This window comes from Lycium ferocissimum, chromosome 4 (assembly GCF_029784015.1).
Source record: "Lycium ferocissimum isolate CSIRO_LF1 chromosome 4, AGI_CSIRO_Lferr_CH_V1, whole genome shotgun sequence".
NCBI lineage: Eukaryota > Viridiplantae > Streptophyta > Magnoliopsida > Solanales > Solanaceae > Lycium > Lycium ferocissimum.
In genome coordinates, this window is record NC_081345.1 from 24434663 (window position 1) to 24451142 (window position 16480).

A 16480-nucleotide genomic window follows, 5' to 3' on the forward strand; every position below is an offset into this window, starting at 1 on the left:
TGCATGGAGTAATGATAAAGTACTCCATATCAATTCATACCTCTATGAAGATATGTCATTTGAAATCATGAAATAAAACGATGTTATTATTTAAATATTATTTAGACTTCAAATTTGATATCTTTCTTGTGAGGAACATAATTTATTGCAGATTACTGCTATTTTGTGCTCTTATGCTTTTACATACGTGACAAAGATGGATTAGATCATACCTTGAAACATAGAACGGGGGTATATACAACCCCAAAACTCTGTTACAACTAGAATACAATTGAACACATAAAATTACACGTCTCATCTGAGTGTATTTACGACATGCTTATATTCAGATAATGATTATGAGAAATCGTTTTTTGATATGTAATGTCGGTAAATAAATTCCTCCCAAGTAAATTTTCTTTTTGAAGAAAATATGCATTTTTTTGATCCCCTTATCAAAATATCAAATGATTAGCCCGCTATCTGATGGCATAACAGGTTGAATGGTTTGTGACTTACTAAAGAAACATGTTTCAACTTGCTCTAGTACAAGAAGAAAATTGCCCGTAACAATGTGGCCATCCCATCACTTGAATGGGATCATGGCATCCGTTTTTCATCGGATACAAGAAAATGGAAGGCAAATAGTGTGTTTTACTGTCGCTTTGCTTGACGGAGAGTACCGGCAGAAAAACCTTCGGCATACGCAGAGTTCTTGAACATTGTCTGCACAGACAAAAAAAGCTATGGTGAAACTAGCATCTACCTAGAGGAACTCAACTTTTTCCTTTTATTTTCTCCAGGAAAATAGGGGTGAGCGTGAATATATGTTTTTTTTTTAGAAAGAAACACCAAACCGATCTTATCCAAATTTTCCGCTCTATAAACTACTTTGATGGTTTTGGCTTTGAGAAGGTATACAGCAAAATCCCAGTTTGATAACTGCAAATCCCCAAAACCAAACTGACTACTTCCATTCACATTATGACTAGAATATTTTAACATTATGACTTCTTTTTTTTAATATAACAATTAGAAGCGAAATAAATAATATTTGTTTGGATAGGCTCTCCAACCATTTTATCTAAGATATATTTGCCTGTTGATGCTTAAATATAAATTTTGACAGCCACATGAATGTAAAATCATATGATACTTCATCAAATGCATTGAGAAACGAGGAAATAGGTACTCACAGCTGTGCTCTTTAGCTCTGTTCCAAGTTTTTTCCTAATTGTATTTGATATGGCTTCACCAAGTTTCTCACCATTTTGCTTTACATTCTCCTCTGTTATCTGGATTTTTTTTGGAGATAAGTTTTCACTAAATGTTACATTTCTCAAATCGTCACATTAAATATTTAGTTAGGAGTAAAAAGTGCATCATTTACTTACCTCTGAAAGAACAAGAGATGATGTTCTCGCTATGAAGTCTTCAACAAATTTTTCAGGATCAGCAAACGAGTTTGATAAGCTAACTCCATTTGATTGTTTCTCCTTCCGCACATCAGTTGATGGCTTAACGGCTTTAGCTATTTGAGTAGAAGGAAATATTGACGTCAGTTTCCTTCATGTCTTCACGACCACATCAAATTCCAAAATGAAATCCAACAAGATAAGCTGAAGGTATTATAAGAATAATTGTGTAGATTCATTGGCTCCAATTCACGTACTTAAATTAAACCATTTCAACTGATCCTTTAGTTTCTCAGAAATTTCTAACTGGAGTACAATCACATACACTATCAAGAATGGCCATTTTCATGTGAAAAAAACATATAAAAGAGACTATTAAATGGACACTTCAATGGTCTTATGAACGTTTTGAAATTACCCTTCAGTGAAAAGCCCCAAAATTCAACTCTCCCCTCTTTACTGGATGCTGGCAGAATCATAGAGTTGGAAGAAGCTTGAAGCGAATCTGGAAAACTATTCCTCTGTGCATCATGTGGACTATATGGCTAGAATATAGGGATGTTTTGAAGGGGAAAACTTCATGTATTTTGCCGAAAAAAATGCTAACAGATTATCTATTTTTTTTTTCTTTTTTTTTTCTTTTGATAACTTACAGTCTCTATTTTTGGTGCAACTATAGTATGATAGGAAAAACTTCACAGTATATTGAGTTTTTGGAATCACTCCAGTTGAGGAAGTTAGAAATGTAAATTTTGCCCTTTGCAGTACACGTCCTTCATACGCTATTAACAAAATTATCTTACCTCACCCCCCCCCCAAAAAAAAAAAAAAAAAAAAAAAAAAAAGAATCTCCCCTCAAATAGTAGCGAGGATACCAATCTAATAGTTTTCCAACAAACTAGACAGTAGATAGAGATAACCAAAATCATTCTCAGTAATATGGATGGGATTTATTCTAATCTTATGATTTACTTTGTTCCCAAACTTTAACATCTAGATTCTTCCAAAAGGCAAATTCACAAGATTTGCCGCGTATAAAATATTTATCATTCATATCAGTGTTTCTTCCATACAACTTTTGTTTACATTCCTGCTTTTAAAAAAAAAAAAAAAAAAAAAAAAAACAAACAGTTTTCTTCCTTTAAAGCTTAGTATGAAGATTCTGTTAATTAAAGGATTATTTCTTATACAAGTTTATCATTTTGCAGACGTTGGATTGACCAGCAGTAATGTTCAAAAGAAGGAATAACAAAGAAAATGGAAAGAATTATTTTGGTTAAAAAATTCAAAAGAGTGAATTAGTGTCATAGATAATCGGAAGTAATGTCAGTTAGTACACATTTCTGCTGTCAACTCGACTTCATTAATATTGACAATTTTATATTATCACGTTTCTACGTCATGCAATCTTAGAGTGGTTATTTGCACCATTTAGGAATTCATTAAAGCACGAGCATTTCGATTGTTGTACCTTACATATTTACAGTAACATATGCAGATGGATTTGGAAACTCCAGTGAATCTACTTTCTTGGATGTTGGATTCCCACAAGATAGGGTACAGAAAAGCACAAATAGTTTGCTGACTATCAAAGTACTATGATGTGCATTAATCTATTTAAAATGCAACAATGCAATCATTAACATTTCCAAAAGTGTACCTGAAACTCCAGTTGACTTGTTATTGACAGGGGCATGATTCATGTCAGAAACTTGCAAAGGAGCTGTTTTGTCTGATTGAGCTGGTAGGGCAATTGCATCAGATGGAACAAGAGAGGCTAGATCAGGAGGTTGATCCTTTCCTACTTGCGGATTAGCCTTATAAGTGGAAAAAAAAAAGAATTATGTAAGAAACAGGAGCATAATTAATTATCAAACAATTCAGTGATCAAGTAAATGAATTCAGCCAAGTGATATAAGATCACCTCCAGGTCAACATAGACCGGTTGCTTCCCTATGGAACTCAGAAATTTATCAAGACCACGAGCATTAAGAGCTGCAAGAAGTATCTCAGTTACATAATCACAAACAGATAGTCAAGCATGTAAATGCAGAATTCTGTATTAAGCTCGAATAAATAATGCCACATATTCTGGTTCTGGAAAAAAAATCAGTAAAGTTGTATGTCTCTCATTAAAAATATTTGCATTAAAATTTCCTTAGACAACGCCATGACCAATAGCAGACAAAATCAACCACTTTAATGTTCTAATCTCCTATCGATTTTCATCAACACTTGCAGCACAAACGGAAGGTATCATTCTCCCAGTAAATGTGAAGAGTAAATAGCAGGAAACGCTATCCTAGCACAAAATAAACAAGGACTTGAAGAGTATTAAGGAGTAATTAACATTAACTTTAAGATTGGCCAATGCAAGAAAGCCTAGTAAGGCAGTAACAATCAAAATCTCTTGTAGTTAGTCAAAGGCAAAAGCAACACTCTAATATTTGAATAAAGTGCAATACAATATAAGTTTTTTAAATTGAACAACATCCACTTGTGACATCTCATAATTTATTAGTCAGAACATATAAGTCACAAATAGTGATAACCTACAACATTACCCCACTAAAGTTAAAAAAAGGCACTATGAATGAGAAATAAGATAAACAGGAGAGAAGTTTGAGAGAATGAATAAAGACAGATGTGCTCTTTTATATTCACACTTTTCGATGTATACTGTACACGCGTGACATCTATATACACTTTATACAATTTAATAGCCCCTCTTAAATTGGTGCATAGCAATCATATGAGCCGAGCTTGAGTATCTTTTCTATGACAGGGTGACAAATACTTTCTATGTGCTTGGTCCTCTCGTGAAACATTGGATTTGATGCAGTATGTAATGCCACTTGATTGTCACACACAAGTTCATATGACAATCTCTACACACTTTATTCTTTGAGTAGTTGATTGTTTCATATCAGTTCCCAAGCAACAATCACCATGGCTCAATATTCTTCTTCTACACTATTTTTGACAACCACATTTTGTTTCTTGCTCTTAAAGAGACTGAATTACCTCCAACCAAAGAAAAAAGTATCCAGATGTAGAGCGTGTAATATGTGACTGATAAGTTGAGATTTTTAAGTTCTTTTGATAGTAAACTTCTGCTTCATGGTTTTGGTGTACATTGTTCTGCAATGTACACTTATTCCTAATATGTGATTTCAGGAGGGGAAAAAAGCTTAAAGAAAAAACTATTCTTTAGCTAAAAAGTCCTGGAAGAACATCAGGATAATAAAAGTAAATTTCTACCAGAAAGTGAACTGTCTTACCAATTGTTGTATCATTAGAGAGTGGGTGGAAGAAGCAGCATTCCTGAGTTTTAAATCCTTGATCTAACAACAAGGAAACGCACCTTGGAAAAGGAATATAGCAAAGTTATCATCTTAAGAATTGTTGACATAGGATCATGGAAAATATTTGAGATTTTATTGTAGCTTAGTAAAAGAGTGAAATGAATACCTTGCTGATTCATTTACAAGGGCAAAAGGAGTGACACAACCAAGTGGCACCTTACGTAGTAATGAAAAAGGAGATATTAGAAGTGCTTGCCAGAAAAATATAAGCCATCAGCAAAAGAAATAAGAGAAATGATTCTGATCTCTCCACAGCATACATTTGTTCAAGCCAATAATCTATAAGTTACTTATTAAAGAAAAGAATATCCTATAAGTTTGATGCAGAAAACATCACCAGATTTAAACAATCTTTCCTCTAAAAGATTTAAAACTAACTCAGCATTTACAAACTAGCTATTAGAAGACAGGGAACTATCTTTTATTAAGGAGGTTCTTACCATCCAAGGTTTCTTACTAGTCCAAGGTTTTCAAGAATGAAAACATGAAATTTCAAGTAGGAAATAACTTTTTCAATGCAATTGCATTGCAATACTTGTTAAAGTTAAACATAAAGGTTTAGACAGAGAAATTCAAGCACAAAGTTTGAGCTTATTACTAGCCAGCTGATTTCTTCATTGACCTCGGCCATCAATTTATCATGAGATAGCTCATGTTGAACTTCTGGTTTGGAAGAAGCAATACCATTTCTAGAAAAGAAGCCCCTAAAAGGATAATCAGGTCATTTCACTTTCCACACCTTCCACTTGGAAAGGAGGATGTCTGGAAAATCTCAAATTTAGTATGCCATGTTCAGTTACACAACCTATGTCACAAAGACTCGGTATGAAAGTGAACTGAGGTGTCAGTCTTATGTCTAGCATATAAGTTACAAGGTGAAAGATAAGTTTTATCCTCCATTCTTCAAAGTTTAGTTGACCTATTTTCCTTTTCTTCTGTTCCAGTTGACTCCTTTAAAATGACAAATATTCCATCTTCAAAAAGTAATTTCATATAGAGTAATAGTGCTTTGTTTTTCATGGCATGTAGAGTTGTAAAGGCAAAATAGGGTTTAAAAACTAACAGTAAAATATAAGAAAATCCAGGAAACCAGGGGAAGGGTGGAAGAAAAGCACACTAAGGTACACCATCATCTGAATCAACCCAACATGGAAAAGAAAAGAAAAAGATAACACATAAAGAATTTGACAAACCTGAATTACTTCCGCAAGTGCTTCCTCTGGTGCCATTCTCAACCCTCCTTTTCCCAAACCAAGCCTCTGAGACAAAACTGCTCAGTTTCAACAGAATGCATACCATTCGTTAAAACTCAAAATACTTCAGATTTACAAAAGAAGGAGATAAGGCATATAGTACAACAACAGTCTCTACTGGTACATAAAATGTGATCATTGATATTCTGTTCCCATTCGCATCACTCTACATAAGATAAATTCTATGACATTGTCCCAAAGTAATGGAAACTAAGGAATGGATACCTTTCAAATCTACATTGGTTTTTGCCAGCGCAGAAACAACATAGAACCTATGTTTCTTATCCTGCATCAGAAGTGGGGTGTGCGCATTATATTTAGCACATGAGCTTGAGTGAATTTAAGTTGGAGTTACTAACTTCTTTTGAGGAAAGGTAAAACAAGCTAACATAAAATTATTTCCATAAGAAGTCTGTCATACCTTCAAGAATAAGTTTTTACTCAATGCCCCATTCAGATGCCCAACTTGCTTTGCCTGAGCAAATGAGAACTTAAAACCGTCATCGAAATTGAACAGCAACTAATAGGGATTTGACATGTTTACTTACCTGTGCTTCAACTGTCAAAACCACAGGATGTTCGTGTTTGGTGAAATCAACTTGAAGCTCCTAAAAAGAACCCAGAATATTGATTACTTAAGAGTACAATTGTTGCTAGCATAACATCCCATCCTCAAGGATGTTATGAATCATAGATAACATATTCAAGTTATCTGATACAAAAGACAAGATAAGCTACTCCCCATGTCTCCATTTAAGTTTCTTACTTTTCTTTGTAGTGTGTTTCAAAAAGAATGCCTCTTTCTATATTTTGTAACTCTCTAATTTCAACATTCCATATGGCTTGTTTAAGTTCACGAGATTCAAAGGGCATTTGTGTACATTATACACATCTTTTTTAGGACCACAAGATTCAAAAGTCTCCCTTAATTTCTTAAAACACCGTACCTAATCAAACTATGACACTTAAATTGAAATGGAGTGAGTATTAATTTGCAACAACCTTAACATTATTTTTTAATTAGACCCTCTTGACTTATAATTAACAGCTCCCAATACATATCAAAACAACCGAGTGATTAGCAGATGTTGAACCAACCTGTAAACGAGCAAGCAATTGCTCCTTCGTATAACCCATTTTGTCTCTGTTGAAATCTTCTCTACAAGTACACTCTCTGCAAATAACACTCAAATAAAATTATTGAAGATATTAATTACCAATAAACCTAAGGGCCCCAGAGAATAAACTGATCTAGATTTTGAACATTAAGTTAATTGATCTCAAATGCTTATATTTGGGACGGTAGAAATTGATATCCGCAGTAAAAAAATACTTCATTTTTTTTGGGTCTATCGGAAACAGCCTCTCTACCCCGCAAAGGTAGAGGTAAGGTATGCGTACATCCTACCCTCCCCAGACGCCACTTGTGGAATTACACTGGGTATGTTGTTATAAATACTTCATTTTTTATAGTCTTATTCTCTTTCTCTTGTAAAGTTCAACTTGTCAAATTCTCAAAATTAGATTATTACACCTCTCAACTTTGTGGCAAACAAGACTGTACACTCTCACCATAGATGAAAATACCTCTACACTATAAGTTTCTAGAAAACAGAACAGTTATACTCAAAGGCAGAGTAGTACGCAACAAGGAACTATTATAACAAGGAAGTAAATAAAATAAAATAAAGCATATTCTCATAAAATTCACAAATACAAGTTGGAGCTGAATTTTAGCAAAGCATTTGCTCCGATTCACATTTGGTAGTTTACCACTAAAAATTCATCGGAAAAATGGTTAGAGTTACAGTGGGAAATGGAACTTACAATTGGATTTCGCCGCAGAAATTATTATTAGATGGAAGACGGCCGAATCCCGGCTGAGACTTTGCCTATATTTGGATTTGCTGTTTCTTACTATACGAGTTTTTGGCCCAAATGGTTCCACAACTTCAAGTGTTGGTTTAACTTGGTCCCTTAAGTATGATACTGAGCTAGAAAACTATCCTAGGTTAACAAATTTGGTGCACTTTTGGTCCTCAACTGACGGAACTAAACGGGAGTTGACATATATAACGGAATTGCATTACCAAAACTTTGACATTTTTAACCCGAATAGCCCTTAAGTTCAAGGATTGATTTAACTTTGTTTTTTGAACGTTACATCTGATATTCGTTACTATGTGTTATTTCTTGTATTTCGATTATCGTAATATTTTGTTGTAAGTACGGTTAAGAATGTTTTATCAGGCTTTCTATGTTATCATATCATGGCTTCTTCACTTTAGTTTCTCTTTTTCCAAACTACTTTGAATTGTTTTTCCTTGAGCCGAGTTCTATCGGAAACATCTCTCTATCTCTAAGGTAGGTATAAGGTGTACGTACATTACACAGGAAATGTTGTTCTTTGTTGTTGTAACGTGACATTGAGCATAAACTATCTTCTGTGTACAAATTTAGTACACTTTTAGTCATCAGCTGGCGAAATTTGATAAGTCAACGGAATTTGCAGGTAACTGGTTCAAAAGAACCCTCACTTGGCCTATGGTCTCTCCATTAGCAACACAAATAACTTTCCTTTTTCTTTTCTTTCACCAAGAAACAAAGTGCTACTTGTAGTTAAGGGGTGATAAAATTAGCGAGTGAAAATAGGAAAAACCTCTAAATATATCTTTGAATTTTCTAAAATAGTTTAAATTTGTCTTTCATTAATAATTGATATTAAATATGTTGTCCCTATTGTCATAAGATTGGTCCAAGTATGTTCTTACTCACTTACAACGGAATCTCTGTAACATACGAGTCTTTTCTATATACGAAATGGTCCAGGTTTGACCATAAACTTAGCGAAATTCTGCAAATTTTATTTTCTCAACAACCCTTCATCATCACTAGAAACAATCACTATCATAATTATTAATTCTCATTACTCTAAAAACACCATTTAAGGACCATCATTACTCCACTACCACTTCAACCTGCCACATTCACAAAAAGAACGTGCAGAAACCAATCCCTTCAAATAAGCAATCCCTTCAAATGATCTCTCTCACACATTCATCTTTACTATACCCCAACTTGACCGCCATAAATATTGTTACAAATGCTTTAGATGTCAAATATTGTGTATCTAGGTCTGAATTAGTGTTAAGAGATTGGTATGGAGCTCTAACATCATTGTTTATGATTTATAAAAGGATTGGTGAGGAGTTGTATAGATGGAGTTCCGGTAGAGATGAAAATTTAACTTGGTGATGCAATTGCTCATTGTTTGAGTTTCTTTTGGGATAATTTAATGTTTCAGGGTAATTAATTTGAGTTTGGGAAATAGATACCTTTCTATTTAAGGTTCTTAGTGGTGAATAAAATGATGTTAGGACCATTACACATAGTTTAAAAAATTTGTTCACTTTATTCGTAAGTAAATAAAGAAATATTTAGACCAATTTTGTAACGACAAAAATATATGATTCCAGTTATTAACGAGTGTCAAATTTGAATCATTTTGCAAAATCCAAGAACAAGTTGGGACCTTTCCTGATGAAAATATGACTCGTTCAATTAATTCAAGTTTGGTAAATTAATAATTCACTTATTTATTAACTTAAACCATTTTGATCTTCTTAAAATCAAACACATCTGAAAATTTAAGTTAATTTAGACTAAATACGCAACTATAGACTCACGACAACCTTATCAAAAAATATTTTTATCCAATATATCGTAGTTAGCCACAACAACTCTTTTGTATCCATTTGGTACTATAGGCTGCAACCTGAATAATCCAACTAGCTCTTTGCAATAGACTAATAGAAATATTTATGGAGATAATATCTCAGATGGTCACTGAATTATGGGCAATTCATTCAGAAAGTCATTCAACTTTATTTTCTAACCAGAAAATCACTCAACTATGAGTAGTTCACTCAGAAAGTCAATCAACTTTGTTTTCTAACCAAAAAGTCACTCAACTATTGATGTTTCACCTACAAAGTCATTCAACCTATTTAAGTGATTTTAATTACATTTTGCTGATTTTTATTTAAAGTCAAAATTATAAGAAATAGAAAACTGTTCATTTTAATCATTTTATTGACACGCCCACTTGACCCGACCCACTAAAAATATATTGACCAAAACCTTTTATTTTACCCTCATTCCCTCCTGCTTTCTGTCTGCATTAAATTTTTGTTCTTTTTTGTCTGCATTAAAATTTTAAGTAACTTATATTTAAAAAATTAATATGCAGGTCACATCTCGTACAATTTAATTGTCTAAAATGCCTTCAGATTCTCATGCTAAGATATTATTTGGAGTAAGCACAAGGAAAAGGATGTTGACTTTGAAAGGGGGTCAAACAGAGAACCATCTTGATAATTTTAACAATTTCACAAAATAATATTCTTCGTGTAAAACTTATTATTATTGTTATTATTAAATATTTGGTTAAAGTATAAGTACAATCGAAAGAAAATAAAGCAAGAAGGAATAAATTACCGATTAAGGATGACGAACACACGTATGCCTCACTCTCTTTAAGCAATCCAAGTAATAAAACTTTTTTTCGTAGTGAAAATGTTGGAAATGAGGTCTTGGTCTTGGTCAAATTAGGAGAGAAATTAGGATGGAATGAGGGTAAAATATAAGGTCTTGGTCAATATATTTTTAATGGGTTGGGTCAAGTGAACGGGTCAATAAAATGGTTAAATGAGTACTTTTTAATTTCTTACAATTTTGATTTTAAATAAAAATCAACAAAATGTCATTGAAAAATTACTTAAATATGTTAAGTGACTTTGTGAGTGAACTACCTATAGTTGTGTGACTTTCTGATTAGAAAACAAAGTGACTTTTTGAGTGAAACACCAATAGTTGAGTGACTTTCTGATTAGAAAACAAAGTTGATTGAATTGCTGAGTGAACTATTCATAGTTGAGTGACCATCTGAGATATTATCTCAATAATTACTTGTTGTTTTCGGGCGGTTAAAGCGTTATATAAAAATATATTTTAAAAAAAAGAAAGAAGTTATATTCCATAAATATTTACTACTACAAGAATACACAAATGGAACGTCTTTAAATTTCTGCGGGGCGCCAAGCTCAATCCATTACTTTTTTTCTAAACCAAGACATTACAACTCTGATCACCTACATTGAAACTAACCAAAAATCTATGCTTTACCAAAACTGGAGGATTATGCAAATCCCGGCTTAATTAATTACCTATACATACTACTATGCCTATAGGTATGACATTTTCTTTTTCTTTTTCTTTGATTGCAGAGAGTATCAGGGAAGTGAAGAGGAAGAAGAATGAAGTTGGTGGACGTATTAAAAGTAGTTCTGGCAGCGACTATGGCGATGACAACAGTGGAAGCGATATGGCTAGAAGTGCCAACTTCGTGGCCTAAGTGTGTATATGAAGAAATCCATACTAATGTTCTTGTTTTTGCTCATTATTTTGTCATCCGTGATGAGGACCAAATTCAAGCTAATATTGTTCCAACTATATCGGTTGAGGTAATTAAACGCATCATCTCAGAATAGCCTAGTCTTGTAATCATTTGAATCTATTTCATGTATATGGATTTGGGGTCGGTTGGAACGGGGGATGGGATAAGCAAGGATATCTCATGAGATTATTTTATCCCACTTTCGGGATTATTTTATCCATCTTCTATATGGAATAGTTTTTCCACCATTTTAGTACAAATGATGGGATAAAATAATTCCGGGTTAGCTAATACCCCAAACCAAACATGGGATGTAGTTAATCTCAAATTTTATCTCAGATTATTATCCTTATGCCACATAACGACAAGGGATTAGTTTTGCATATGAACCTTGTTTCAGTTTCTAACAACAACAAGAAGATACCCAAAGTGATCTCACAAGTGGGGTATGAGGAGGGTGGGTGTACGTAGACCTTATCCCTACCTTTTTGGGGGGTAGATAAACCGTTTCAATATAAAAATTGGTATTGTAGCTAAAGTAAGAATAGAGGTATAAGAACCCTGAATAACATCTTGAAGCTATTGATGGAATGATGGTAGGAGGAGGATTCATAATTTAAGTTTTATGAGTCCAATATTCAAGGTTATTAACATTGAATCCATTATACCTTTAAAGTTATAGGTTCATATTTTACTATTTGTTGCCATTTTCATGTACTTTTACATATAAATTATGCTCTGGGTCGATAGTACTGGACTCAGATGAACTCGGAGTCGTGCTACATCCGCCCCTGATTGATGGTGGAAATCCAGAATTTAATGACAAACTTGGTTAAAAATATACTGGGATTAAATTTAACTTAGCCAAGGGGGAAACTGGCCGGTTCAATTCAGGAATGTAAGGGTTCAAACTCTGGAGCTAGTGTGAGAGAATAATTGATTATGAGATCAATTCATGGTTCAACTATGTGGAAATGTATCTGCAAATATCAAGTTTCTATACCGCGTTTAGGTGTTGTAACCACATTTGGAGCATTTTCCCGTGAAATTGCATAATCAATTAAAGATACTACATGATTACACTTATTAAACTTCTTGATTTTATCGATTTTCAATTCAGATAGTGGCGAAAATTACTTCTAATTTTTTCACTTATTACACTCATGATGCCAGAAATATTATCCGAACGTTCTTTTCAGGTTACATCACCCTTTGGAAACAACCTCCATAATAAAGAGAATGTCACTCATGGTCAATTTGGTTTTACAACCACTGAGCCTGGAAAGTACTTGGCGTGCTTTATGATGAGTAACCATATCCCAGGTAGTAAAAGCGTGACTGTTGGTCTTCGGTGGAGAACTGGAATTGATGCAAAGGATTGGGATTCAGTTGCAAAGAAAGAAAAGATAGATGTAAGTTCACAATTATATCACTATATACTCCTGATGCCAGTGTCAGTGCCCTTATTGTGTCTGCTCTCTCTTTAATTTTTAACTTGCATTGTTTACTCCTCTTTTTCCTTGTAGGGCGTTGAACTTGAGTTGGTGAAGTTAGAAGGGTTGGTGCAAACCATCCGTGGAAACTTAGTGTACCTGAAAAAGAGGTAATTTCCGGTTTGAATTTGATGAAGTTCGCTTCTTTTTTTACCCCAGATTGTACATGTTTGCTATTTCCTTTCACCATCTCTTCTTGCTTCATGGTTCATTTTGAGTATCCAAAAATGTGGAAGTATCTGAACATCTAATCAAAAACCTTAAAGTTACTGGTAGAGTACCCCCGAAAATCATATATTCCTTTGGAAATCTTTACATGACTAAATTTCGTAGGTTTATATTTTAAACCCTGCTAAACATTTAAAACAATTTTAAGTTTTATGCAGTCTCCAACTTGTTTGGAATTAAGGCTTAGTTGTTGTTGAAACTATTTTTTCAGTTTTTTTCTTTGAGAAGACTGAAGAAGCTTTAGAGGCTGAGGAATAGGTTTTGGAGCAGATAAAGGACTCTCAATTGACTGAAAAGTTGGACTAGAGTGAGAGAAGAGTAGTCCATGACGAATTAATGAGATGAGCCAAAAGATAGAAAGCTTTGAGCCATAGAATAGGTAGTGAGAATATGATTGTGAAAACGCCTAACAAAAAATTGCTATTGATACCATGTGAAAAAATTTGAGCATCCGACTTTAATTTTAAGGTTATGGGACTAGTAGCCTGTGACATCTGAATTCACAAGTCACAACCAATGTAAGATATGGTTATTCTTTAACAAAGCTTATATACTTAAACAAACAATATTTTCTTGATAAGATATTACCTTCTTCGTTGTTTTATTCTGTTTTTACGGTATTTACCTAAACCTTGTCTCATGTAAAAGAAAAAATAGCTAAATCTTGGAAGCATAATTGTTAAGATTATAATAACCAGGGGCTACTATAGTCTCCAAAGTTTTTTGAGTACTTGGCAGAATATGTTAAATGTCATGCTGTCACGGTGATAGCAATGGCTTACGGATTTGGAGTACTTATCAGAGAATGTCATGTTGCTTATTTCCTCTGTTTTAGAAGTGCTACATAATCAAGAATGTTTAAAACTTGATTTAGTTTGCATGTTTATTTAGTACCGAACATACATATTATCCAACAAATGTTGGTAAGTTTTAAAAAGTTGTAGATACAACCTCGAAACTAATGTTTCTCACGGGTTAAACATGCAGGGAAGAAGAAATGAGAGAAGTGAGTGAGAGAACCAATGCAGCAGTGGCCCGGTTCAGTATAATGTCTCTTAGTATCTGCATATTGGCTGCTGCTATGCAAATATGGTACTTGAAGCTCTTCTTTAGAAAGAAAAAACTCATATAGCTTTATGAGTACGATAGTTGTTTCCTCTTTGTGGGAACCATAGCTCACAGATAAGATGTGAAGGACAAAATTCTTTCCCTTTGTACCAAAATAGCATATTCATTCTTTTCTCTTGGCTTATATTGTTCCGAGGTTGATTGGAGTTGGATTCTAAGTTAGCAGTAGTGGCAGATGTCATCAGTTCCGGAAATGAAACAATTTTGCACTGGGGCGGATCTATATATCAAATTTGGGGGCTTAAGCACCCATTGAACTAGCGAAAGAGTGTGTGTTATTGGATTGAAAATGTAAGAAAATGGATATATAAAGTTAGCAAGCACCCAGGTAATAAAAAGTTTTATGGGTGCTTTGGCCAATGAAAGGTGCTGGAAGGTTCTGAAAGTTGGGCAGTGAGAGTTCAATTCTCACTTCTAAGTTACCATGTCCTTTTTAATAAACATTTTCCTTATATTATCAAGCTAGCTACTTTCCCTTTTATTTTTGCCCCAATTAGATCTACTCTTTTGTTCTTTCTACTAGCCACTATTTTGACCCAATACTCTATAGTTTTTCAGTTCTTCTTCACTAACTTTTGTTTTACATTTTTTTTTCTTTCTTTTTACTTTATCTGACTCACTGTAACAAAAAAAGAAAAAGAAAATCTATTTAAAAATGGACTCCAAAGCTACCCCTGCTAAAGACGAATTGGTCCCCTAGAATAACGGAAACCCACCAATCTTTATTCTAGATAGTTGTCCTTATCCATTACAGTTTCACGGCGTCCGTAATACTTATACGATGTGATTCGTAGTACTTTATGTTAAGCAACTTAAGCACCCACGAACTCAAAATCCTGGATCCGACACTGATTTTGCACAATGTACTTGTCTTATGATAAATGGTGTTTGTTCCAAACTACATATCCAAATCCCAGTTGCTTGCAGGTGCATAACTAGCATTGGCTAAGACATTTCAAAAATTGGCTTCCCATGGTGATCCACTTCATTCTCAACATGGAGAAAGCAATCTTAGTAAAATGCTTGTGCGATCATTGGATTCTTGAATGTCTTTCACGCTGTCTATAATTGTCGATGTACATATAAGAGTTGGCGAAATTGTTTGTTCGTGTCAAGATTGAGCTCTAAAGCCACGAAGCTTTCTTGATGCTATCAATCAAATATCGTATTGCTGGTGAATGAAAAAATTAGTTCATTTTGTCCAGCAGTTTTTCTTCGTAAACTGTGGCAGACTAGCCAATAAAACTGTATAAATTCACAATAGGAAAGCCGTGCAAAGAACAAAAAAAAAATAGCAGGGTGCGGCTGACAGTGAACGAAGGAGTAATCAAAAAAAGAAAAACGCTTCAGTAAAATCAATTGGTAATTGGCAAGTCAAAAAATTATCGTGCTTGTCAAAACGTATCGGCACATGGAAATTTCTTTTGATAATAGGTGGGGTGAGACATTTTTTTCATTTCTATGTCAGTTTGCTTGTTGCTATTTCAATATTTCCATCACCGTAAGCACTATTATCATAAGCAATCTCTTCTGGAATTTATTTCACCAAATGTAAAGACGTACTTTTTCATAGACAAAAAAAAAAAAAAAAATAGGCACTATATTCATAGATCAGGCATGAAAAGATACAATCAGCACTGGAAAAAATCAGACGAAATAGCTATTATTCTTTGATCATCATCCCAAACACACCACAAAGTAGATATAGCAACAACCAGATCAATCAACTGTATAATAAATTAGCACTATAATGATTTTGAAATGGTACAGGGGATGCCATAATACATAAATAAACAAAGATTACTCATATAAGTTTGGAGTGTTGTATAATCTATAAAGAGTATGCACAGTGACCTTGAAAAAGCACAGAAATGAAAATATTGCTCTTCAAAATTGAGGTTGAAACCTCCATATCTTTAATTGCGTCTTACAATTTCTAATCTTGAATTTACAAGTAAATTATCATTGAGCGTGGAGGCTCTTCTTTCATGAATTCTTGGGTTTGTCCCCGGGGTTGGATACTCTTGAAGAGAATGAGCAAGTCTCGGAAACAGATCTATATAATCCCTCTCACTGGTAAATTTTACATGACCACAATAGTAAACTAAATTTTTCGACCACCTGAGGACATCTCCGTAGATAAGATCCTGCGCAATAGAATCAA

General features: G+C 33.9%; 2 protein-coding genes across 4 annotated transcripts; one reads left to right on the forward strand and one right to left on the reverse strand.

The window, feature by feature from the left end:
• Positions 1-228: 228 nt before the first annotated feature.
• Positions 229-7988, reverse strand: LOC132051898 (uncharacterized). Of its 3 annotated transcripts, none has more exons than XM_059443156.1 (13): positions 7840-7986; positions 7111-7186; positions 6561-6620; positions 6434-6487; positions 6238-6298; positions 5953-6029; positions 4866-4915; positions 4676-4758; positions 3319-3389; positions 3055-3211; positions 1374-1510; positions 1176-1274; positions 229-705 (listed from the first exon to the last, which is right to left on the reverse strand). In XM_059443156.1, exons 2-13 carry the CDS (start codon positions 7147-7149, stop codon positions 634-636), a joined length of 960 nt encoding a protein of 319 aa, XP_059299139.1. In that variant the 5' UTR covers positions 7150-7186; positions 7840-7986; the 3' UTR covers positions 229-633. The 3 variants fall into 3 exon arrangements, with proteins under 3 accessions (XP_059299139.1, XP_059299140.1, XP_059299141.1); XM_059443157.1 differs by lacking the exon at positions 7840-7986 and adding an exon at positions 7730-7766; XM_059443158.1 differs by lacking the exon at positions 1176-1274 and having other exon boundaries at positions 7840-7988.
• Positions 7989-11152: 3164 nt separating this feature from the next.
• LOC132051899 (transmembrane emp24 domain-containing protein p24delta3-like) lies at positions 11153-14684 on the forward strand. The gene is made up of 4 exons (XM_059443159.1): positions 11153-11534; positions 12667-12879; positions 12994-13070; positions 14176-14684. The coding sequence occupies exons 1-4, from the start codon at positions 11328-11330 to the stop codon at positions 14318-14320; spliced, it is 642 nt and encodes a 213-aa protein (XP_059299142.1). The 5' UTR covers positions 11153-11327; the 3' UTR covers positions 14321-14684.
• Positions 14685-16480: the final 1796 nt, after the last annotated feature.

What these genes read in the sequence shown, in the direction of transcription:
- LOC132051898 (XM_059443156.1), bottom strand. Translation starts at nt 7,149, where the DNA reads ATGGGTTATACGAAGGAGCAATTGCTTGCTCGTTTACAG. An exon ending in GTAAAAACTTATTCTTGAAG is followed by an intron (nt 6,299 to 6,433) that starts GTATGACAGACT and finishes CTTCTGATGCAG; the next exon opens with GATAAGAAACATAGGTTCTA. An exon ending in CAAGTCAACTGGAGTTTCAG is followed by an intron (nt 1,511 to 3,054) that starts GTACACTTTTGG and finishes CTACTCAAATAG; the next exon opens with CTAAAGCCGTTAAGCCATCA.
- LOC132051899 (XM_059443159.1), top strand. Translation starts at nt 11,328, where the DNA reads ATGAAGTTGGTGGACGTATTAAAAGTAGTTCTGGCAGCGACTATGGCG. An exon ending in TTCCAACTATATCGGTTGAG is followed by an intron (nt 11,535 to 12,666) that starts GTAATTAAACGC and finishes CGTTCTTTTCAG; the next exon opens with GTTACATCACCCTTTGGAAA. An exon ending in CAAAGAAAGAAAAGATAGAT is followed by an intron (nt 12,880 to 12,993) that starts GTAAGTTCACAA and finishes TTTTCCTTGTAG; the next exon opens with GGCGTTGAACTTGAGTTGGT.